The following is a 25,989-nucleotide window of genomic DNA, read 5'->3' as shown; positions in this document are numbered from 1 at the left end:
TGACAGGGTATTGTCTAATCGCTGTGCCCAATTATCCCCCCACAAATGACATAACTCTCTTGTTGGATAAAATTGGCCACAGCAGCCATCTTTATTGAAACAATACAAAATTAACAATAATCAAAACATTCCCCACGGAAGGTGGTCCCCGAGGCCCTCAATAAATCAATCCACACCTCTAAGCACTTCCAGGAGTTGTTACCCCCAGCCGATAGCGATTGGCTCGAGGGCACCAATTGTCAACACCCAGTGCTCATTAATTAGCCTCACCCAGGGGAGTCCAGCCCCCTCATGGGGCCCTCCCCGCCGCATAATTAAGCCTCAATGCCACCAACCTCGAGGACCCCCCTCCGCCACCAAGCACGGGGTTAAGCCCTTGACCCCGGGCGACCCCCCCCACATCCGGAACGCTGTTTCTATCCCTTCCTGTAGTCCCAAGGACCAAACATCGATCCCTACAGCGTTCAAATGCACACCGTCCCCTCTCCAAAAGGCACCGGTACCAGACTCGAGTTCCCTGTGCCTCACCACCACCGCGCCGTTTCTAGCCATAAAACGCCCAATTGCCCTGTTGACTTTTATCCGTGCCTTATTGAGCTTGTCAGCCGACCTCGCATCCCTCCAATAACGGCGCGGCACAATATCCGACCAAACTGTGATCACCTCTGGAAACATTGCCCATAAACGTAGGAGATCAAACTTGATATCCCGTATCAACTCCCTAAATGGTCTGCTCCCAAGGTCATTCCCTCCCACGTGCAACACTAATATGTCGGGAGCCCTATCGAGCCGAACAAAACGGTGAAATTCCTGTAACATTCCACTCCATACCATACCGCGCTTCCCCAGCCATCGAACCACTGCCTCCACTCTATCCAAACCTAGCTGGCGGCCGTTCGGTCTGACATCAGCCCGCAAAGCTCCCCAAAAGACATATGAATGTCCTAAAATCCAAATCAGGCACGGGGGATGCCCTAAAATTAGAAAGAACACAATCAGCCTCAACAATCCCCTAAACGAACATATGAACGAAAACGAGACGATTCCCATCGCCCAATGCGCTTAATCAGCTCATCTCCCAAACCCATCCTAGCAGCCTCAGTTGCGGCCCCGATGCGGAAAGAGTGACCCGCGTATTCCTCCCCCTTGAGGCCCAACGTCCGCAGGACTGCTCTAAACACGCTTGTGAACTGGAACCGTGATAAAAAGGACCCATTCGCATGCATCAGCAAAGGATCCCTTTCTCTGCCCACTCTGACTTCCTTAAATATCCTCAGCCATGCTACCGGGCACATATCTGAGCCCGGTACAGAGAAGAGAACTACCTTCTTCCCCCTCCCTAATTGATCCGTCTTAGACCTCCTCACCACTAGCTCCACCCTATCCGAGTATAAATCCACATCCTCCCCTAACAAACCTCCCGGCCTGGAGACGCTTGGACTCACGAGTTCACCAATCCGCAGTGCCCCGAAGAAGGCAAGCGAAAAGGCTACCCCGAACAACCTTTCCTCGAAATTGGAACTACAGACCTCACCCAACTTCCTGCCCATATTCTGCAACAACTGGAAGGACACCGGCCTTCTCTGATCCTGTACTACATGTCCTTTTTTCCAGCCTTTTAAAGCCTGCGCAATCAGGAAATTCTTTGTGACATCAGGCCTCCCACCTGCACGAAACCCAAAAGCTAAGCCCGCCATACAGCGCGTGATCTTAGCCACTGACCAACCAATCTCCTTACAATGGCCTATGTATAGCAAGACAGCCAACTCGTCATCATCCTCTCTCAAACCTACTACCTCACGCCATTCTAACCAGCTCCGCCATTCCTGATTGTATGCCGACCATGTATTTGGGGCCAAGGATTCCCTGATGAGCTGATCGACTACCCGTCCAGCAGAGCCCAGAGCCGACTCGGGAACCCGGTCCCCTCCCTGTCCGCCTCTGGCGCCAACTCCCGGAATCGTTCCCACTGTGAACGAGATAAAGAATCCGCAATGCCGTTAGAGACACCGGGAACGTGCCTAGCCACAACCCACAAATTCAAAGCCAGACATTCCAATACCAACTGCTGCAAAATAGTAACCACCGGAGGTGAAGATGCCGACAATTGATTAATAGCCATGACCACCCCCAAATTATCGCAGTAAAAACAAATCTTCCTATCGCGGAACAGCTCACCCCAAACAACAACTGCAACCAAAATAGGAAACAATTCCAACAATGCTAAATTTTTAACCAAGCCTCTCTGCACCCAAGACTCCGGCCACCGGCCCACACACCAATGTCCCTGGCAATAAGCCCCAAAACCGCCACTCCCAGCGCCGTCTGTGAAAAGGTCTAGCTCTGTAGCCACGCACGTGTCTGACATCCACAACACCCTGCCATTAAAGGTTTCCAGAAAAGATGCCCACACCCGCAAGTCCCCTTTCAACTCACTACCTAATCTGACAAAATGATGAGGAAGAACCACCCCTGCTGTCGCTGCTGCCAGCCTCCTGCTGAAAATGCGGCCCATCGGCATAATGCGACACGCAAAATTCAACTTACCCAGCAAGGACTGTAATTCCCTCAATCTGATTTTCTTCAACAGCAACGCCCTCCCTACCTCGGCCTTCAAACCCAGTAACTTTTCTTCAGGCAAGCGACACTCCATATTCACAGTATCAATGACAATACCAAAAAACTGATCACAGTCGCAGGGCCCTCCGTCTTTCCCGGAGCAAGCGGGACCCCAAAGTCTGCCGACACCCTTTCAACAGTCCTCAACAATAAATCACATACACCGGTCCCCCCGGGACCAATACATAAAAAATCATCTAGGTAATGAATAACTGAACTGCACCCAGAGACATCCTTAACCACCCACTCCAAAAAGGAACTAAAGGCCTCAAAATAAGCACACGACAAGGAGCACCCCATCGGTAAACAACGATCAACAAAAAACTCCCCATCCCAACAACATCCCAACAAGCGCAAACTGGTTGGATGAACAGGCAGCAACCGGAATGCCGATTCAATATCAGTCTTTGCCAACATGGCCCCTTTCCCAAACCGCTTCACCCACTTAACGGCCGCATCAAAGGATGTATAAACCACCGAGCAGATGTCGGGGTCAATGCCATCATTGACCGACGCCCCTTTTGGGAAGGATAAATGGTGTATCAGACGAAACTTGTTCGCCTCCTTTTTTGGCACCACCCCCAACGGAGAGACTATCAAATCTGGCCACGGTGCCGCCCTAAACGGTCCAGCCATACGACCCAGCTGCACCTCCTTAAACAGTTTTTCCTGCACCACTTCAGGATGCTCCCTAGCAGACTTCAAATTCCTCCTAAAACTTCCTGACACCTGCACGTCAGAAGGTATCTTAAAACCTTCCTTAAACCCCTCCTCCAACAAGGCGGCTGTCCGCTGGTCAGGATACCTACGCAGATAACCCAGCATCCTTTCCAGCCGAACTGGTGTCGCCCCCTTTTGAACTACTGTCTCGGGACTTCCCTCTGAAGCATTTATTTGCCCCATGGTTCCCTCCACATGATGAACATTCATGCTTGAATTTGCATTTTGCTCCAAACCGGCATGACCCGTCGTTGAAGGCAAAGCAGAGTCCCTTCTGCATGGCCGTCCCGCTTGTGGCCTCTCTCGCCCCCCCCCCATCCCCACGAAAGGGCTGCCCACTTTTTATGGGGGCCGTTACCTTTAACCATAAAGCAATATCCTTATGATCCCAACGAATGTTGGGGCGAACCGCCTTCCTCTGCCTAAACTGCTCGTCATACCTGAGCCAGGCCATGCCCCCATACACACGGTATGCCTCTCCTATCGCATCCATGTAACAGAATAAGCCTGAACAATTGTCAGGTGCCTTCTCCCCAATCACACTAGCTAAAATAGCAAATGCCTGTAACCAATTTGTGAATGACCGCGGTATCAGCCGATACCGCCGCCGTTCCTCCTCCTCCTTTTTCTCCTCCTTGCGGGGCCTATCCAGGTTAAAACACTCTAAGGGTAGTAATGAAAATATATCCACATATTCCCCTTTCCAAATCTTCTCCCTCACCTCCTGCTTCAGGTGGGCCCCCAATGGCCCCTCAAAACATACATACACCTCCCCTTTCGCAGTGTCACTAAGCCTCCCACTCTCATCCTGCGTCACCACACTGCCCCCTTCAGCCCCTGCCCTGCTGCTGCTTTGCTCCCCGCCGGATACCAGCACCACGCTGCTCCCCGGCACCCCACTGCTAACCGGCACCCCACTGCTAACCGGCACCCCACTGCTAACCGGCACCCCGCTAACAGGCACACTATTACTGACCGGCACACTAATGCTAGCTGGTGTGCCCGAATTCTGCGGTGCCCATGCTGCCGCCGGGGACGGCCCCGCCCCCTGCCGCAAACCCACCAGCCAATCTGCAAACCCACTCAATAATTCAGTAAAACCTCTACTCATTTCCCCCTGGGGGGCTAACCCTCCCCCCCCCTGACTTTGTGCTAAAGCATTAATAGACATAGAGACAGACTCACCAGGCTGCCTGGGGGCTGTGAACCCAGCAGCCGCAGGTCCAGTGTCCTGACGGGTCCCAGATGAAGAAGGACCAGGTATCTCTCCATCGTCTGCTGACGCTGCCATCTCTCTTCTCCTGTCCTCCCGACCTGCAGGTATAGCACCAGCCGGCGTGACCGCGTTGGAGGCGGAGCCAGCTGTGCGTCTCTCGCTCCGTGTACCAGGCCTGCGGTCCGCAGCCTGTACTTCTGCCCCCCTGGCACGACTCACCCCGCGCTGGGCAGCAGCATGCCCCGCATGCCCCGCCGCTCCAGGTCCAGACCCACGTGACGCCGGATCTTCTTGCACGTGGGGGGGGGGTTCCCCCCGCGCGGAGGGTTCCGCCTGCATGTTGGATTCCTCCCAGACCTGGTCCTGCGGGCGGAAGGTGCCCGGCCCGCAGCCTGGCCTGGAGGGTCCCTGACGGGGCTCCTAGAACGGCGCTGAACCCTGGGGGACACGGATGGGCTAAAGCGCTCCGGAGGCCTGGACCTCCGAGGCCGTGCGCCCGCTGGAGCAGCCTCCTGCGTTGCTGCTCCCAGTCCCCCCAGCAGACCTGACATCTGCTGCTGCAGCCACTCTGTCCCTCTGGTGCCTGCTGCCTCCCTGAGGGCAGCCAGCGCTGCAGATACCTCTGCATCAGCGTTTGGGGAAGCCATGGGAGATGCAGTGCTGCTTAGCTGTTCAGAAAAATCTCCCAGTGACCCCTATTTCCTGCCTGCACTCTGCTTATATACCCTTACTACACCCCGTTAAGCCCCTCCCCCTATGACCCTCTCCTTAGACACCCCTTCTATGACTGTCCAGCTAGTCAGCTCCCTACAAACCCTGTCAGGGGAGCCTACCCCCAGGCTTTGCCTCCAGTCCGGCTCCTACAGTATGTGCAGGCGGTGTCTTATACACTGTATTATACAGTATGTGCAGGCGGTGTCTTATACGCTGTATTATACAGTATGTGCAGGCGGTGTCTTATACGCTGTATTATACAGTATGTGCAGGCGGTGTCTTATACGCTGTATTATACAGTATGTGCAGGCGGTGTCTTATACGTTGTATTATACAGTATGTGCAGGCGGTGTCTTATACGCTGTGTTATACAGTATGTGCAGGCGGTGTCTTATACACTGTATTATACAGTATGTGCAGGCGGTGTCTTATACGCTGTGTTATACAGTATGTGCAGGCGGTGTCTTATACGCTGTGTTATACAGTATGTGCAGGCGGTGTCTTATACACTGTATTATACAGTATGTGCAGGCGGTGTCTTATACGCTGTATTATACAGTATGTGCAGGTGGTGTCTTATACACTGTGTTATACAGTATGTGCAGGCGGTGTCTTATACACTGTATTATACAGTATGTGCAGGCGGTGTCTTATACGCTGTATTATACAGTATGTGCAGGCGGTGTCTTATACGCTGTATTATACAGTATGTGCAGGCGGTGTCTTATACGCTGTATTATACAGTATGTGCAGGCGGTGTCTTATACGCTGTGTTATACAGTATGTGCAGGCGCGGTGTCTTATACGCTGTATTATACAGTATGTGCAGGCGGTGTCTTATACACTGTGTTATACAGTATGTGCAGGCTGTGTCTTATACACTGTGTTATACAATATGTGCAGGCGGTGTCTTATACACTGTGTTATACAGTATGTGCAGGCTGTGTCTTATACACTGTGTTATACAATATGTGCAGGCGGTGTCTTATACGCTGTATTATACAGTATGTGCAGGCGGTGTCTTATACACTATTATACAGTATGTGCAGGCGGTGTCTTATACACTGTATTATACAGTATGTGCAGGCGGTGTCTTATACGCTGTGTTATACAGTATGTGCAGGCGGTGTCTTATACGCTGTATTATACAGTATGTGCAGGTGGTGTCTTATACGCTGTATTATACAGTATGTGCAGGCGGTGTCTTATACACTGTGTTATACAGTATGTGCAGGCAATGTCTTATACGCTGTATTATACAGTATGTGCAGGCGGTGTCTTATACGCTGTGTTATACAGTATGTGCAGGCGGTGTCTTATACGCTGTATTATACAGTATGTGCAGGCGGTGTCTTATACGCTGTATTATACAGTATGTGCAGGCGGTGTCTTATACGCTGTGTTATACAATATGTGCAGGCGGTGTCTTATACACTGTATTATACAGTATGTGCAGGCGGTGTCTTATACGCTGTGTTATACAGTATGTGCAGGCGGTGTCTTATACGCTGTATTATACAGTATGTGCAGGCGGTGTCTTATACGCTGTGTTATACAGTATGTGCAGGCGGTGTCTTATACGCTGTGTTATACAGTATGTGCAGGCGGTGTCCTATACGCTGTATTATACAGTATGTGCAGGCGGTGTCTTATACGCTGTATTATACAGTATGTGCAGGCGGTGTCTTATACGCTGTATTATACAGTATGTGCAGGCGGTGTCTTATACGCTGTGTTATACAGTATGTGCAGGCGGTGTCTTATACGCTGTGTTATATAGTATGTGCAGGCGGTGTCTTATACGCTGTGTTATACAGTATGTGCAGGCGGTGTCTTATACACTGTGTTATACAGTATGTGCAGGCGGTGTCTTATACACTGTGTTATACAGTTTGTGCAGGCGGTGTCTTATACACTGTGTTATACAGTATGTGCAGGCGGTGTCTTATACGCTGTATTATACAGTATGTGCAGGCTGTGTCTTATACCCTGTGTTATACAGTATGTGCAGGCGGTGTCTTATACGCTGTGTTATACAGTATGTGCAGGCGGTGTCTTATACGCTGTATTATACAGTATGTGCAGGCGGTGTCTTATACGCTGTGTTATACAGTATGTGCAGGCGGTGTCTTATACGCTGTGTTATACAGTATGTGCAGGCGGTGTCCTATACGCTGTATTATACAGTATGTGCAGGCTGTGTCTTATACGCTGTATTATACAGTATGTGCAGGCGGTGTCTTATACGCTGTATTATACAGTATGTGCAGGCGGTGTCTTATACGCTGTGTTATACAGTATGTGCAGGCGGTGTCTTATACGCTGTGTTATACAGTATGTGCAGGCGGTGTCTTATACACTGTGTTATACAGTATGTGCAGGCGGTGTTTTATACGCTGTATTATACAGTATGTGCAGGCTGTGTCTTATACCCTGTGTTATACAGTATGTGCAGGCGGTGTCTTATACGCTGTGTTATACAGTATGTGCAGGCGGTGTCTTATACACTGTGTTATACAGTATGTGCAGGCGGTGTCTTATACACTGTGTTATACAGTATGTGCAGGCGGTGTCTTATACACTGTGTTATACAGTTTGTGCAGGCGGTGTCTTATACACTGTGTTATACAGTATGTGCAGGCGGTGTCTTATACGCTGTATTATACAGTATGTGCAGGCTGTATCTTATACCCTGTGTTATACAGTATGTGCAGGCGGTGTCTTATACGCTGTGTTATACAGTATGTGCAGGCGGTGTCTTATACACTGTGTTATACAGTATGTGCAGGCGGTGTCTTATACACTGTGTTATACAGTATGTGCAGGCGGTGTCTTATACACTGTGTTATACAGTATGTGCAGGCGGTGTCTTATACACTGTGTTATACAGTATGTGCAGGCGGTGTCTTATACGCTGTGTTATACAGTATGTTCAGGCGGTGTCTTATACGCTGTATTATACAGTATGTGCAGGCGGTGTCTTATACACTGTGTTATACAGTATGTGCAGGCAGCCATTGGTCTCATACAGTATGTGCAGGCTGTGTCTTATACCCTGTATTATACAGTATGTGCAGGCTGTGTCTTATACCCTGTATTATACAGTATGTGCAGGCTGTATCTTATACCCTGTGTTATACAGTATGTGCAGGCGGTGTCTTATACGCTGTGTTATACAGTATGTGCAGGCGGTGTCTTATACACTGTGTTATACAGTATGTGCAGGCGGTGTCTTATACACTGTGTTATACAGTATGTGCAGGCGGTGTCTTATACACTGTGTTATACAGTATGTGCAGGCGGTGTCTTATACACTGTGTTATACAGTATGTGCAGGCGGTGTCTTATACGCTGTGTTATACAGTATGTTCAGGCGGTGTCTTATACGCTGTATTATACAGTATGTGCAGGCGGTGTCTTATACACTGTGTTATACAGTATGTGCAGGCAGCCATTGGTCTCATACAGTATGTGCAGGCTGTGTCTTATACCCTGTATTATACAGTATGTGCAGGCTGTGTCTTATACCCTGTATTATACAGTATGTGCAGGCGGTGTCTTATACACTGTGTTATACAGTATGTGCAGGCGGTGTCTTATACGCTGTATTATACAGTATGTGCAGGCTGTGTCTTATACCCTGTATTATACAGTATGTGCAGGCGGTGTCTTATACACTGTATTATACAATATGTGCAGGCGGTGTCTTATACGCTGTATTATACAGTATGTGCAGGCGGTGTCTTATACACTGTGTTATACAATATGTGCAGGCGGTGTCTTATACACTGTGTTATACAGTATGTGCAGGCGGTGTCTTATACACTGTATTATACAGTATGTGCAGGCGGTGTCTTATACACTGTATTATACAGTATGTGCAGGCGGTGTCTTATACGCTGTATTATACAGTATGTGCAGGCGGTGTCTTATACGCTGTGTTATACAGTATGTGCAGGTGGTGTCTTATACACTGTATTATACAGTATGTGCAGGCGGTGTCTTATACACTGTGTTATACAGTATGTGCAGGCGGTGTCTTATACACTGTATTATACAGTATGTGTAGGCGGTGTCTTATACACTGTATTATACAGTATGTGCAGGCGGTGTCTTATACACTGTATTATACAGTATGTGCAGGCGGTGTCTTATACGCTGTATTATACAGTATGTGCAGGCGGTGTCTTATACACTGTGTTATACAGTATGTGCAGGCGGTGTCTTATACACTGTATTATACAGTATGTGCAGGCGGTGTCTTATACACTGTGTTATACAGTATGTGCAGGCGGTGTCTTATACACTGTGTTATACAGTATGTGTAGGCGGTGTCTTATACACTGTATTATACAGTATGTGCAGGCGGTGTCTTATACACTGTATTATACAGTATGTGCAGGCGGTGTCTTATACACTGTGTTATACAGTATGTGCAGGCGGTGTCTTATACACTGTGTTATACAGTATGTGCAGGCGGTGTCTTATACGCTGTATTATACAGTATGTGCAGGCTGTGTCTTATACCCTGTATTATACAGTATGTGCAGGCGGTGTCTTATACACTGTATTATACAATATGTGCAGGCGGTGTCTTATACGCTGTATTATACAGTATGTGCAGGCGGTGTCTTATACACTGTGTTATACAATATGTGCAGGCGGTGTCTTATACACTGTGTTATACAGTATGTGCAGGCGGTGTCTTATACACTGTATTATACAGTATGTGCAGGCGGTGTCTTATACACTGTATTATACAGTATGTGCAGGCGGTGTCTTATACGCTGTATTATACAGTATGTGCAGGCGGTGTCTTATACGCTGTGTTATACAGTATGTGCAGGTGGTGTCTTATACACTGTATTATACAGTATGTGCAGGCGGTGTCTTATACACTGTGTTATACAGTATGTGCAGGCGGTGTCTTATACACTGTGTTATACAGTATGTGTAGGCGGTGTCTTATACACTGTATTATACAGTATGTGCAGGCGGTGTCTTATACACTGTGTTATACAGCATGTGCAGGCGGTGTCTTATACACTGTGTTATACAGTATGTGCAGGCGGTGTCTTATACACTGTGTTATACAGTATGTGCAGGCGGTGTCTTATACACTGTGTTATACAGTATGTGCAGGCGGTGTCTTATACACTGTATTATACAGTATGTGCAGGCGGTGTCTTATACGCTGTATTATACAGTATGTGCAGGCGGTGTCTTATACGCTGTGTTATACAGTATGTGCAGGCGGTGTCTTATACGCTGTATTATACAGTATGTGCAGGCGGTGTCTTATACGCTGTATTATACAGTATGTGCAGGCGGTGTCTTATACGCTGTATTATACAGGATGTGCAGGCGGTGTCTTATACACTGTGTTATACAGTATGTGTAGGCGGTGTCTCATCCTCTCCATTCTATCTCCTGGTGAAGGTGAATCCAGACTATGACGGAACATTTACATTTGGAAATGACTTTCCTGCCTTACAGCCTGATGCTCCCGAACCAGGTAACGATCCATAGTCTGCTGCTTACAGGAAGGGGCTCAGCAATGCATTATGGGAAGCAGGACATTGTCTCTGATTGGTGGAATTACTATTAATGGCTTCTCCTTCTCTCTCCCTCTCAGGTCCCAGTGAGCACCCGCTGCTGCAGGCGAGGTCGGCCAGAGGAGTCTGGTAATCATTGTGCTATAGATGCGGTTAAATGTCGCAGTGTGTGTAAGGGTGTGACGCCAGCCATGGGTATATGTAGCCACGCCAACTGCGCATTGTGTGTCAGGGTGTGATGCAGCCACGCCTCTTGCGAAGTTAGGGTGTGATGCAGCAAGGCCTCTTGCGCAGGGTGTGATGCAGCCACGCCTCCTGCGCAGTGTGTGTCAGGGTGTGATGCAGCCACGACTCTTGCGCAGTCTGTGTCATGGTGTGATGCAGCCACGCCTCTTGCGCAGTCTGTGTCATGGTGTGATGCAGCCACGCCTCTTGCGCAGTCTGTGTCATGGTGTGATGCAGCCACGCCTCTTGCGCAGTCTGTGTCATGGTGTGATGCAGCCACGCCTCTTGCGCAGTTTGTGTCAAGGTGTGATGCAGCCACGCCTGTTGCGCAGTCTGTGTCAGGGTGTGATGCAGCCACGCCTCTTGCGCAGTCTGTGTCATGGTGTGATGCAGCCACGCCTCTTGCGCAGTCTGTGTCATGGTGTGATGCAGCCACGCCTCTTGCGCAGTCTGTGTCAGGGTGTGATGCAGCCACGCCTCTTGCGCAGTCTGTGTCATGGTGTGATGCAGCCACGCCTCTTGCGCAGTCTGTGTCATGGTGTGATGCAGCCACACCTCTTGCGCAGTCTGTGTCATGGTGTGATGCAGCCACACCTCTTGCGCAGTCTGTGTCAGGGTGTGATGCAGCCACGCCTCTTGCGCAGTCTGTGTCACGGTGTGATGCAGCCACGCCTCTTGCGCAGTCTGTGTCACGGTGTGATGCAGCCACGCCTCTTGCGCAGTCTGTGTCATGGTGTGATGCAGCCACACCTCTTGCGCAGTCTGTGTCAGGGTGTGATGCAGCCACGCCTCTTGCGCAGTGTGTGTCAGGTTGTGATGCAGCCACGCCTCTTGCGCAGTCTGTGTCAGGGTGTGATGCAGCCACGCCTCTTGCGCAGTCTGTGTCAGGGTGTGATGCAGCCACGCCTCTTGCGCAGCCAGTGTCAGGTTGTGATGCAGCCACGCCTCTTGCGCAGTCTGTGTCAGGTCGTGATGAAGCCACGCCTCTTGCGCAGTCTGTGTCAGGGTGTGATGCAGCCACGCCTCTTGCGCAGTCTGTGTCAGGGTGTGATGCAGCCACGCCTCTTGCACAGTGTGTGTCAGGGTGTGATGCAGCCACGCCTACTGCGCAGTGTGTGTCAGGGTGTGATGCAGCCACGCCTCTTGCGCAGTGTGTGTCAGGTTGTGATGCAGCCACGCCTCTTGCGCAGTCTGTGTCAGGGTGTGATGCAGCCACGCCTCTTGCGCAGTCTGTGTCAGGGTGTGATGCAGCCACGCCTCTTGCGCAGCCAGTGTCAGGTTGTGATGCAGCCACGCCTCTTGCGCAGTCTGTGTCAGGTCGTGATGAAGCCACGCCTCTTGCGCAGTCTGTGTCACGGTGTGATGCAGCCACGCCTCTTGCGCAGTCTGTGTCATGGTGTGATGCAGCCACGCCTCTTGCGCAGTCTGTGTCAGGGTGTGATGCAGCCACGCCTCTTGCGCAGTGTGTGTCAGGTTGTGATGCAGCCACGCCTCTTGCGCAGTCTGTGTCAGGGTGTGATGCAGCCACGCCTCTTGCGCAGTCTGTGTCAGGGTGTGATGCAGCCACGCCTCTTGCGCAGCCAGTGTCAGGTTGTGATGCAGCCACGCCTCTTGCGCAGCCAGTGTCAGGTCGTGATGCAGCCACGCCTCTTGCGCAGTCTGTGTCAGGGTGTGATGCAGCCACGCCTCTTGCGCAGTCTGTGTCAGGGTGTGATGCAGCCACGCCTCTTGCGCAGTCTGTGTCAGGGTGTGATGCAGCCACGCCTCTTGCGCAGTCTGTGTCAGGGTGTGATGCAGCCACGCCTCTTGCGCAGTGTGTGTCAGGTTGTGATGCAGCCACGCCTCTTGCGCAGTCTGTGTCAGGGTGTGATGCAGCCACGCCTCTTGCGCAGTCTGTGTCAGGGTGTGATGCAGCCACGCCTCTTGCGCAGCCAGTGTCAGGTTGTGATGCAGCCACGCCTCTTGCGCAGTCTGTGTTAGGTCGTGATGAAGCCACGCCTCTTGCGCAGTCTGTGTCAGGGTGTGATGCAGCCACGCCTCTTGCGCAGTCTGTGTCAGGGTGTGATGCAGCCACGCCTCTTGCACAGTGTGTGTCAGGGTGTGATGCAGCCACGCCTACTGCGCAGTGTGTGTCAGGGTGTGATGCAGCCACGCCTACTGCGCAGTGTGTGTCAGGGTGTGATGCAGCCACGCCTCTTGCGCAGTCTGTGTCAGGGTGTGATGCAGCCACGCCTCTTGCACAGTGTGTGTCAGGGTGTGATGCAGCCACGCCTCCTGCGCAGTCTGTGTCAGGGTGTGATGCAGCCACGCCTCTTGCGCAGTCTGTGTCAGGGTGTGATGCAGCCACGCCTCTTGCGCAGTCTGTGTCATGGTGTGATGCAGCCACACCTCTTGCGCAGTCTGTGTCATGGTGTGATGCAGCCACACCTCTTGCGCAGTCTGTGTCATGGTGTGATGCAGCCACGCCTCTTGCGCAGTCTGTGTCAGGGTGTGATGCAGCCACGCCTCTTGCGCAGTCTGTGTCAGGGTGTGATGCAGCCACGCCTCTTGCGCAGTCTGTGTCACGGTGTGATGCAGCCACGCCTCTTGCGCAGTCTGTGTCACGGTGTGATGCAGCCACGCCTCTTGCGCAGTCTGTGTCATGGTGTGATGCAGCCACGCCTCTTGCGCAGTCTGTGTCAGGTTGTGATGCAGCCACGCCTCTTGCGCAGCCAGTGTCAGGTCGTGATGCAGCCACGCCTCTTGCGCAGTCTGTGTCAGGGTGTGATGCAGCCACGCCTCTTGCGTAGTGTGTGTCAGGGTGTGATGCAGCCACGCCTCTTGCGCAGTGTGTGTCAGGGTGTGATGCAGCCACGCCTCTTGCGCAGTCTGTGTCAGGGTGTGATGCAGCCACGCCTCTTGCGCAGTCTGTGTCAGGGTGTGATGCAGCCACGCCTCTTGCGCAGTGTGTGTCAGGGTGTGAAGCAGCCACGCCTCCTGCGCAGTGTGTGTCAGGGTGTGATGCAGCCACGCCTCTTGCGCAGTCTGTGTCAGGGTGTGATGCAGCCACGCCTCTTGCGCAGTCAGTGTCTGGTTGTGATGCAGCCGCGCCTCTTGCGCAGCCAGTGTCAGGGTGTGATGTAGCCACGCCTCTTGCGCAGCCAGTGTCATGTTGTGATGCAGCCAGTGTCAGGTTGTGATGCAGCCGCGCCTCTTGCGCAGCCAGTGTCAGGTTGTGATGCAGCCACGCCTCTTGCGCAGCCAGTGTCAGGTTGTGATGCAGCCACGCCTCTTGCGCAGCCAGTGTCAGGGTGTGATGCAGCCACGCCTGTTGCGCAGCCAGTGTCAGGGTGTGATGCAGCCACGCCTGTTGCGCAGCCAGTGTCAGGGTGTGATGCAGCCACGCCTGTTGCGCAGTCTGTGTCTGGTTGTGATGCAGCCACGCCTCTTGCGCAGCCAGTGTCAGGTTGTGATGCAGCCACGCCTCTTGCGCAGCCAGTGTCAGGTCGTGATGCAGCTACGCCTCCTGCGCAGTGTGTGTCAGGATGTGATGCAGCCACGCCTCCTGCGCAGTGTGTGTGTGAGGGTGTGATGCAGCCACGCCTCCTGCGCAGTGTGTGTCAGGGTGTGACGTTCTCTGTCTTTCCTCAGCCAGGTGATGTGCTTTCACCCTTGGTCAGACATCACTCTGCCTCTGATGTCCCTGCAGGAGGTCCGAGCTGTGATTGACAAGTGGGCGGAGATAAACACTGACTTGGGTGCCACATACCCCTGGGTACAGGTGAGGACACATCCATAGTATATCATTATGTCACACATTCCTGCCCCAGCTCACATGAATACGTGGTTCCCCCCTATCTCCTCGCTGGTGACTGCTCCATCTGTCTCCTTACTGGCCCTGACGTGGTGGGGCCACCAGAAGACCACGTGATCTGTTGGTGCTTTGGGACCTTGCTGGATAAAGCAGGGTATACTGGGGGCACCTGACCATCCTATCCTGTCAGTATAGGCTGGTTAGGGGCACCCTAAGCATACACAGCTCTGATGGGAAGGGTGTGATGAATACTTCTCTGTGATGTCATTTCCTGAGCTTTATATTGTATCTCCTGTGACACTATGATGTCATTTCCTGCCCATTATCTCTGCAGGAACATCGGAGTGTTGTAGAGCACCGATGTTCTCTGCTGGAACATCGGAGTACTGTAGAGCACCAACACTCACCGGAACAACGGAGTGTTGGAGGTCGGACCTGTAAGTGATGGGCATATGATGGATGTCTCGGTCAACATTCAAAAGGTCGACACAGAAAAGATCAACGTGAATTTTTCATGATTTCTTTAATTTTTTGGACTTTCATTTACTTACCCATCCATGTGGACTCTGATGGGAAGCGATGAAGCGCCAAGCACAGCAGTTGGGGGGCGAGGGGATGCAGTACACTAACTGGCACTTAAAAATCGTTGACCTTTCAACGTGTCAACAGTTTCCATTCCAACATTTGCTTGTGTCGACCTTTTGTTGTGACCTAGACATGGTCTGTGAGTTATATCACGCCGTCACATGATGGGTCACTGTGGGACCGCAATCTGCCGCTGCAGTCACCAGGAGCAGGCACGTCACTGCTGGGCCTCCAGGGAAGACATGTCGGCAGTCTAACGTGTCAACATATCCTACTACACTGCAGTCCATGAGGGATACGTAGGAGGACTGGTCCCTATAGGGGTATAGATGGTGTCCCAGAGGTCTGTATGAGGTATATACGGCCTGATTTAGAGTTGATTGCAAAAGCAAAATCTCTCTCTAACAGGCAAAACCATGCTGCACTGCAGGGGGGCAGATGTCACCGGTGCAGAGAGAGTTAGATTTGGGTGAGTTATATTGTTTCTGTGCAGGGTAAAAACTGACCGCTTTATTCTTACACTGCAATTTACATTTCATTTTGAACACACCCCACCCAAATCTAACTCTCTCTGCAGCTCTGACCGTCCGGTATATCGCCACCAGGGGGCACTGCTGACCCCACCGCATGTCACAATACATCTGTACGGCTTCCATACTGTCCTGTACATACATCATGCAGGCGTATCCCGGTACGGACACCTCCAGCTCTGACCATCTGGTATACCGCCACCAGGGGGCACTGCTTACCCCACCGCATGTCACAATACATATGTACGGCTTCCTTACTGTACTGTACATACAGGACGTATCCCGGTACACCTCCTACTCTGACCATCTGGTATACTGCCAACAGGGGGCACTGCTGACCCCACCGCATGTCACAATACATATGTACGGGGCTTCCTTACTGTACTGTACATACAGGACGTATCCCGATACACCTCCAGCTCTGACCATCAGATATACCGCAACTAGGGGGCACTGCTGACCCCACCGCATGTCACAATACATATGTACGGCTTCCTTACTGTCCTGTACATACATCATGCAGGCGTGTGCCGGTACGGACACCTCCAGCTCTGACCGTCCGGTATATCGCCACCAGGGGGCACTGCTGACCCCACCGCATGTCACAATACATATGTATGGCTTCCTTACTGTACTTTACATACATCATGCAGACTTATCCCGGTACGGACACCTCCAGCTCTGACCATCTGGTATACCGCCACCAGGGGGCACTGCTTACCCCACCGCATGTCACAATACATATGTACGGCTTCCTTACTGTACTGTACATACAGGACGTATCCCGGTACACCTCCTACTCTGACCATCTGGTATACTGCCAACAGGGGGCACTGCTGACCCCACCGCATGTCACAATACATATGTACGGGGCTTCCTTACTGTACTGTACATACAGGACGTATCCCGATACACCTCCAGCTCTGACCATCAGATATACCGCAACTAGGGGGCACTGCTGACCCCACCGCATGTCACAATACATATGTACGGCTTCCTTACTGTCCTGTACATACATCATGCAGGCGTGTGCCGGTACGGACACCTCCAGCTCTGACCGTCCGGTATATCGCCACCAGGGGGCACTGCTGACCCCACCGCATGTCACAATACATATGTATGGCTTCCTTACTGTACTTTACATACATCATGCAGACTTATCCCGGTACGGACACCTCCAGCTCTGACCATCTGGTATACCGCCACCAGGGGGCACTGCTGACCCCACCGCATGTCACAATACATATGTATGGCTTCCATACTGTCCTGTACATACATCATGCAGGCGTATCCCGGTACGGACACCTCCAGCTCTGACCATCTGGTATACCGCCACCAGGGGGCACTGCTGACCCCACCGCATGTCACAATACATATGTACGGCTTCCATACTGTACTGTACATACATCATGCAGGCGTATCCCGGTACGGACACCTCCAGCTCTGAGCGTCTGGTATACCGCCACTAGGGGGCACTGCTGACCCCACCGCATGTCACAATACATATGTACGGCTTCCATACTGTACTGTACATACATCATGCAGGCGTATCCCGGTACACCTCCAGCTCTGACCGTCTGGTATACCGCCACCAGGGGGCACTGCTGACCCCACCGCATGTCACAATACATATGTATGGCTTCCTTACTGTACTGTACATACATCATGCAGACTTATCCCGGTACGGACACCTCCAGCTCTGACCGTCCGGTATACCGCCACCAGGGGGCACTGCTGACCCCACCGCATGTCACAATACATATGTACGGCTTCCTTACTGTACTGTACATACATCATGCAGAAGTATCCCGGTACGGACACCTCCAGCTCTGACCGTCTGGTATACCGCCACCAGGGGGCACTGCTGACCCCACCGCATGTCACAATACATATGTATGGCTTCCTTACTGTACTGTACATACATCATGCAGGCGTATCCCGGTACGGACACCTCCAGCTCTGAGCGTCTGGTATACCGCCACCAGGGGGCACTGCTGACCCCACCGCATGTCACAATACATATGTATGGCTTTCATACTGTCCTGTACATACATCATGCAGAAGTATTCCGGTTACGGACACCTCCAGCTCTGACCAACTGGTATACCGCCACCAGGGGGCATTGCTGACCACACCGCATGTCACAATACATATGTACGGCTTCCATACTGTACTGTACATACATCATGCAGACGTATCCCGGTACGGACACCTCCAGCTCTGACTATATGGTATACCGCCACCAGGGGGCACTGCTGACCCCACCGCATGTCACAATACATATGTACGGCTTCCATACTGTACTGTACATACATCATGCAGGCGTATCCCGGTACGGACACCTCCAGCTCTGAGCATCTGGTATACCGCCACCAGGGGGCACTGCTGACCCCACCGCATGTCACAATACATATGTACGGCTTTCTTACTGTACTATACATACTGTACATCATGCAGGGGTATCCTGGTACGGACTACTCCAGCTCTGACCAACTGGTATACCGCCACCAGGGGGCACTGCTGACCACACCGCATGTCACAATACATATGTACGGCTTCCTTACTGTACTGTACATACATCATGCAGGCGTATCCCGGTACGGACACCTCCAGCTCTGAGCGTCTGGTATACCGCCACCAGGGTGCACTGCTGACCCCACCGCATGTCACAATACATTTAGACGGCTTCCTTACTGTACTGTACATACATCATGCAGGCGTATCCCGGTACACCTCCAGCTCTGACCATCTGGTATACCGCCACCAGGGGGCACTGCTGACCCCACCGCATGTCACAATACATATGTAAGGCTTCCTTACTGTACTGTACATACATCATGCAGACTTATCCCGGTACGGACACCTCCAGTTCTGACCGTCCGGTATACCGCCACCAGGGGGCACTGCTGACCCCACCGCATGTCACAATACATATGTACGGCTTCCTTACTGTACTGTACATACATCATGCAGGCGTATCCCGGTACGGACACCTCCAGCTCTGACCATCTGGTATACCGCCACCAGGGGGCACTGCTGACCCCACTGCATGTCACAATACATATGTACGGCTTCCTTACTGTACTGTACATACATCATGCAGAAGTATCCTGGTACGGACACCTCCAGCTCTGACCATCTGATATACCGCCACCAGGGGGCACTGCTGACCCCACCGCATGTCACAATACATATGTACGGCTTCCTTACTGTACTGTACATATATCATGCAGAAGTATCCCGGTTACGGACACCTCCAGCTCTGACCAACTGGTATACCACCACCAGGGGGCACTGCTGACCCCACCGCATGTCACAATACATATGTACGGCTTCCATACTGTACTGTACATACATCATGCAGGCGTATCCCGGTACGGACACCTCCAGCTCTGAGCGTCTGGTATACCGCCACCAGGGGGCACTGCTGACCCCACCGCATGTCACAATACATATGTACGGCTTCCTTACTGTACTGTACATACATCATGCAGACATATCCCGATACGGACACCTCCAGCTCTGACTATATGGTATACCGCCACCAGGGGGCACTGCTGACCCCACCGCATGTCACAATACATATGTACGGCTTCCATACTGTACTGTACATACATCATGCAGGCGTATCCCGGTACGGACACCTCCAGCTCTGAACGTCTGGTATACCGCCACCAGGGGGCACTGCTGACCCCACCGCATGTCGCAATACATATGTACGGCTTCCTTACTGTACTGTACATACTGTACATCATGCAGGGGTATCCTGGTACGGACGCCTCCAGCTCTGACCAACTGGTATACCGCCACCAGGGGGCACTGCTGACCACACCGCATGTCACAATACATATGTACGGCTTCCTTACTGTACTGTACATACATCAAGCAGGCGTATCCCGGTACGGACACCTCCAGCTCTGAGCGTCTGGTATACCGCCACCAGGGTGCACTGCTGACCCCACCGCATGTCACAATACATTTGGACGGCTTCCTTACTGTACTGTACATACATCATGCAGGCGTATCCCGGTACGGACACCTCCAGCTCTGACCATCTGGTATACCGCCACCAGGGGGCACTGCTTACCCCACCGCATGTCACAATACATATGTACGGCTTCCTTACTGTACTGTACATACAGGACGTATCCCGGTACACCTCCTACTCTGACCATCTGGTATACTGCCACCAGGGGGCACTGCTGACCCCACCGCATGTCACAATACATATGTACGGCTTCCTTACTGTACTGTACATACTGTACATCATGCAGGGGTATCCTGGTACGGACGCCTCCAGCTCTGACCAACTGGTATACCGCCACCAGGGGGCACTGCTGACCACACCGCATGTCACAATACATATGTACGGCTTCCTTACTGTACTGTACATACATCAAGCAGGCGTATCCCGGTACGGACACCTCCAGCTCTGAGCGTCTGGTATACCGCCACCAGGGGGCACTGCTGACCCCACCGCATGTCACAATACATATGGACGGCTTCCTTACTGTACTGTACATATATCATGCAGGCGTATCCCGGTACACCTCCAGCTCTGACCGTCTGGTATACCGCCACCAGGGGGCACTGCTGACCCCACCGCATGTCACAATACATATGTACGGCTTCCATACTGTACTGTACATACATCATGCAGATGTATCCCGGTACGGACACCTCCAGCTCTGAGCGTCTGGTATACCGCCACCAGGGGGCACTGCTGACCCCACCGCATGTCACAATACATATGGACGGCTTCCTTACTGTACTGTACATATATCATGCAGGCGTATCCCGGTACGGACACCTCCAGCTCTGACCATCTGGTATACCGCCACCAGGGGGCACTGCTGACCCCACCGCATGTCACAATACATATGTACGGCTTCCTTACTGTACTGTACATACATCATGCAGACTTATCCCGGTACGGACACCTCCAGCTCTGAGCATCTGGTATACCGCCACCAGGGGGCACTGCTGACCCCACCGCATGTCACAATACATATGTACGGCTTCCATACTGTACTGTACATATATCATGCAGACTTATCACGGTACGGACGCCTCCAGCTCTGACCAACTGGTATACCGCCACCAGGGGGCACTGCTGACCCCACCGCATGTCACAATACATATGGACGGCTTCCTTACTGTTATTATCTCTGTGATGTATTTTATGTATATTCTTTTCAGTTTTGTTCATCTCTTGCCATCTCTATAGATCTTTGAGAACAAAGGAGCCATGATGGGCTGTTCCAACCCTCACCCACACTGCCAGGTAAGGACTAGCGCCATCTTGTGGTAAGATGACTAATTGCAGATACTCCAGAGTCTTCACATATTGTCCATGTATAAAATACACTCTTACATCCAAGCACCGACTATTATAAATGGTTGCCTTTCCCTCCCATATAATAACGCATACAGCAGTGGTTCCCAAACTTTTATGAATCATGGCACCTTAGAGTATCAATATTTTTTTCGCTGCACCCCAATGCCAAAATTCTTACTATGAATTTCAGTAAATTGTCTTCGCTTGTCATCCTAAGGGCCAGATGTATCAAGCTGCAAACAGTGATAAAATAGAGAGTGACAAACAGCCAATCAGCCCCTAACTGTCATCTCACAGGTTGGGTTTGAAAAATGACAGGTAGGAGCCGGTTGATTCTCACTCTCCATTTTGTCACATCTGGGTCAGTTATGTGGTGAGGGACAGGATGTTTGTCCGCATACTTTAGGATTGGAAGCCACAAATAGTGGTTTTGCCTATTAAAGTGACCATAAGTAATTTGATTTGGTCCTGGTATGTTACACTCTGCATGTGCAGAGAGACCTGGGTAACACCATGGTGCGCTGCAGGTGGGGCAGACGTAATGTGCAGAGAGACCTGGGTAACACCATGGAGCGCTGCAGGTGGGGCAGACGTAATGTGCAGAGAGACCTGGGTAACACCATGGTGCGCTGCAGGTGGGGCAGATGTAATGTGCAGAGAGACCTGGGTAACACCATGGTGCGCTGCAGGTGGGGCAGATGTAATGTGCAGAGAGACCTGGGTAACACCATGGTGCGCTGCAGGTGGGGCAGACGTAATGTGCAGAGAGACCTGGGTAACACCATGGTGCGCTGCAGAGGGGCCAGACGTAATGTGCAGAGAGACCTCGGTAACACCATGGAGCGCTGCAGGTGGGGCAGACGTAATGTGCAGAGAGACCTGGGTAACACCATGGTGCGCTGCAGAGGGGCCAGACGTAATGTGCAGAGAGACCTCGGTAACACCATGGTGCGCTGCAGGTGAGGCAGGCGTAATGTGCAGAGAGACCTGGGTAACACCATGGTGCGCTGCAGAGGGGCCAGACGTAATGTGCAGAGAGACCTCGGTAACACCATGGAGCGCTGCAGGTGGGGCAGACGTAATGTGCAGAGAGACCTCGGTAACACCATGGAGCGCTGCAGGTGGGGCAGACGTAATGTGCAGAGAGACCTCGGTAACACCATGGAGCGCTGCAGGTGGGCCAGACGTAATGTGCAGAGAGACCTGGGTAACACCATGGTGCGCTGCAGGTGGGGCAGACGTAATGTGCAGAGAGACCTCGGTAACACCATGGTGCGCTGCAGAGGGGCCAGACGTAATGTGCAGAGAGACCTCGGTAACACCATGGTGCGCTGCAGGTGGGGCAGACGTAATGTGCAGAGAGACCTGGGTAACACCATGGAGGGCTGCAGAGGGGCCAGACGTAATGTGCAGAGAGACCTGGGTAACACCATGGAGGGCTGCAGAGGGGCCAGACGTAATGTGCAGAGAGACCTGGGTAACACCATGGAGCGCTGCAGAGGGGCCAGACGTAATGTGCAGAGAGACCTGGGTAACAACATGGAGGGCTGCAGAGGGGCCAGGCGTAATGTGCAGAGAGACCTGGGTAACCCATGGTGCGCTGCAGGTGAGGCAGGCGTAATGTGCAGAGAGACCTGGGTAACCCATGGTGCGCTGCAGAGGGGCCAGACGTAATGTGCAGAGAGACCTGGGTAACAACATGGAGCGCTGCAGGTGGGGCAGACGTAATGTGCAGAGAGACCTCGGTAACACCATGGAGCGCTGCAGGTGGGGCAGACGTAATGTGCAGAGAGACCTGGGTAACACCATGGTGCGCTGCAGGTGGGGCAGATGTAATGTGCAGAGAGACCTGGGTAGCACCATGCTGCGCTGCAGGTGGGGCAGACGTAATGTGCAGAGAGACCTGGGTAACACCATGGTGCGCTGCAGGTGAGGCAGGCGTAATGTGCAGAGAGACCTGGGTAACCCATGGTGCGCTGCAGGTGAGGCAGGCGTAATGTGCAGAGAGACCTGGGTAACCCATGGTGCGCTGCAGAGGGGCCAGACGTAATGTGCAGAGAGACCTGGGTAACACCATGGTGCGCTGCAGAGGGGCCAGACGTAATGTGCAGAGAGACCTGGGTAACACCATGGTGCGCTGCAGAGGGGCCAGACGTAATGTGCAGAGAGACCTGGGTAACACCATGGTGCGCTGCAGAGGGGCCAGACGTAATGTGCAGAGAGACCTGGGTAACAACATGCTATGTTGCAAGTTCAATCAATGAATTACAGTGCAGCAAGAGGCGGACTCTGACATCTTTCCCTTTTCCCTCATTTCTCTGTATGAGCACCATGTCCGGATGTATGTGATTGTAACTCTTTATTTCACCTAGAACGATTTATTCCCCTTGTTCCTATATAAATAAAGGAATCACAACAAGGGTATTTTTAGTAATAAATTTATTAAGTTTAATTTGATAGAATTTGCAAATAAAATACAACCAATCAGGATATACTACAACATTACTTCTTTGTGTGCACTCAACCAGTGTAACTACTTCCCTGCACAATCCTCTGTGCTCCCGCTTTCCTATGTTGCAAGTGGGGCAGATGTAATGTGTAGAGCGACCTGGGTAAAACCATGCTGCAATGCAGGTGGGGCAGATGTAAGATGTGCACAGAGATCCAGGGAACACCATGCTGCGCTGCTGATGGGCCAGACGTAAAGTGCAGAGAGACCTGGGTAACCTCATTCTGTGCTGCAGGTGGGGCAGATGTAACATGCACAGAGAGATCCAGGGAACACCATGCTGCACTGCAGGTGGGGCAGATGTAATGTGCAGAGAGACCTGGGTAACACCGTGCTGCACTGCAGGTGGGGCAGATGTAACCTGTGCAGAGAGACCTGGGTAACACCATGCTGCACTGCAGGTGGGGCAGATGGAACATGTGCAGAGAGACCTGGGTAACACCGTCCTGCACTGCAGGTGGGGCAGATGGAACATGTGCAGAGAGACCTCGGGTAACACCATGCTGCACTGCAGGTGGGGCAGATGTAACATGTGCAGAGAGACCTGGGTAACACCATGATGCACTGCAGGTGGGGCAGATGTAACATGTGCAGAGATACTTTGGTTACACCATGCTGCACTGCAGGTGGGCAGATGTAACAGGTGCAGAGAGATCCAGGTAACACCATGCTGCACTGCAGGTGGGGCAGATGTAACATGTGCAGAGAGACTTGGGTAACACCATGCTGCGCTGCAGGTGGGGCAGATGTAACATGCACAGAGAGACCTGGGTAACACCATGCTGCGCTGCAGGTGGGGCAGATGTAATGTGCAGAGAGACCTGGGTAACACCGTACTGCACTGCAGGTGGGGCAGATGTAACATGTACAGAGAGACCAACACCATGCTGCGCTGCAGGTGGGGCAGATGTAACATGCACAGAGATACCTGGGTAACACTCTGCTGCGCTGCAGATGGGTCAGATGTAACGTGTAGAGCGACCTGGCCTCCATCCTTAATGTGCGTGCCGAGGGCTGACATTACATTACTGAGATGAGTGATGATGAAACGGAGGATTGTTCTGTCTCCCGCATAGATCTGGGCCAGTAACTTCCTTCCCAACGAGGCTGAGACGGAGCAGCGGACACAGCGGGAGCATTACCGGAAGCACGGCACGCCCATGTTACTGGAGTACGGCCGGCTGGAAGAGGAGCGCAAGGTGTGGGCTGCTTGTTCCTATGTGTATCGCCATCGCTGTCAGCACATGGCGGAGATAACGCACCCTCCCCCTGTCTCCCCAGGAGCGCGTGGTGCTGAGTAACCAGGACTGGCTGGTGGTTGTCCCTTACTGGGCGGTTTGGCCGTTTCAGACCCTTCTTCTGCCGCGCCGCCATGTGACACGACTACAAGACCTCCGCAGTGCAGAGAGAGACAGTGCGTAATGCCAGTGGTGCTCTAATACCTGTTATCCTGTCCCGCTGGTACCGGTACCCCCTCTGTACACTGATACCGCGGGCGCGGGTACCCCCTCTGTACACTGATACCGCAACACCGGTACCCCCTCTGTACACTGATACAGCAGCACCGGTACCCCTCTGTACACTGATACCGCGGGCGCGGGTACCCCCTCTGTACACTGATACCGCAACACCGGTACCCCCTCTGTACACTGATACAGCGGCACCGGTACCCCTCTGTACACTGATACCGCAACACCGGTACCCCCTCTGTACACTGATACCGCGGGCACGGGTACCCCCTCTGTACACTGATACCGCGGGCACCGGTACCCCCTCTGTACACTGATACCGCGGGCACGGGTACCCCCTCTGTACACTGATACCGCGGGCACCGGTACCCCCTCTGTACACTGATACCGCGGGCACTAATACCCCCTCTGTACACTGATACCGCGGGCACCGGTACCCCCTCTGTACACTGATACCGCGGGCACGGGTACCCCCTCTGTACACTGATACCGCGGGCTCCGGTACCCCCTCTGTACACTGATACCGCGGCACCGGTACCCCCTCTGTACACTGATACTGCGGGCACCGGTACCCCCTCTGTACACTGATACCGCAACACCGGTACCCCCTCTGTACACTGATACAGCGGCACCGGTACCCCTCTGTACACTGATACCGCAACACCGGTACCCCTCTGTACACTGATACCGCGGCTCCGGTACCCCCTCTGTACACT

The 25,989-nt window shown here is 52.4% G+C and overlaps 1 protein-coding gene across 4 annotated transcripts in view; it reads left to right on the top strand.

Annotated features, from left to right (window-relative positions):
- GALT (galactose-1-phosphate uridylyltransferase) overlaps positions 1-25,989 on the top strand; it is a 71,004-nt gene that overhangs the window by 24,876 nt on the left and 20,139 nt on the right. For all 4 annotated transcript variants that reach the window (XM_083155445.1, XM_083155444.1, XM_083155446.1 and 1 more), the window contains 6 exons: positions 10,709-10,784; positions 10,905-10,953; positions 14,680-14,809; positions 21,185-21,241; positions 24,881-25,003; positions 25,086-25,218. In XM_083155445.1, the coding sequence (XP_083011571.1) occupies positions 10,709-10,784; positions 10,905-10,953; positions 14,680-14,809; positions 21,185-21,241; positions 24,881-25,003; positions 25,086-25,218 (568 nt within the window). The remainder of the gene's footprint in view (positions 1-10,708; positions 10,785-10,904; positions 10,954-14,679; positions 14,810-21,184; positions 21,242-24,880; positions 25,004-25,085; positions 25,219-25,989) is intronic.

This window comes from Crinia signifera, chromosome 1 (assembly GCF_055691185.1).
Source record: "Crinia signifera chromosome 1, ASM5569118v1, whole genome shotgun sequence".
Classification (NCBI taxonomy): domain Eukaryota; kingdom Metazoa; phylum Chordata; class Amphibia; order Anura; family Myobatrachidae; genus Crinia; species Crinia signifera.
The sequence above is the reverse complement of the archived record's forward strand: the minus strand, read 5'-3'. Positions and strand labels throughout refer to the sequence as shown.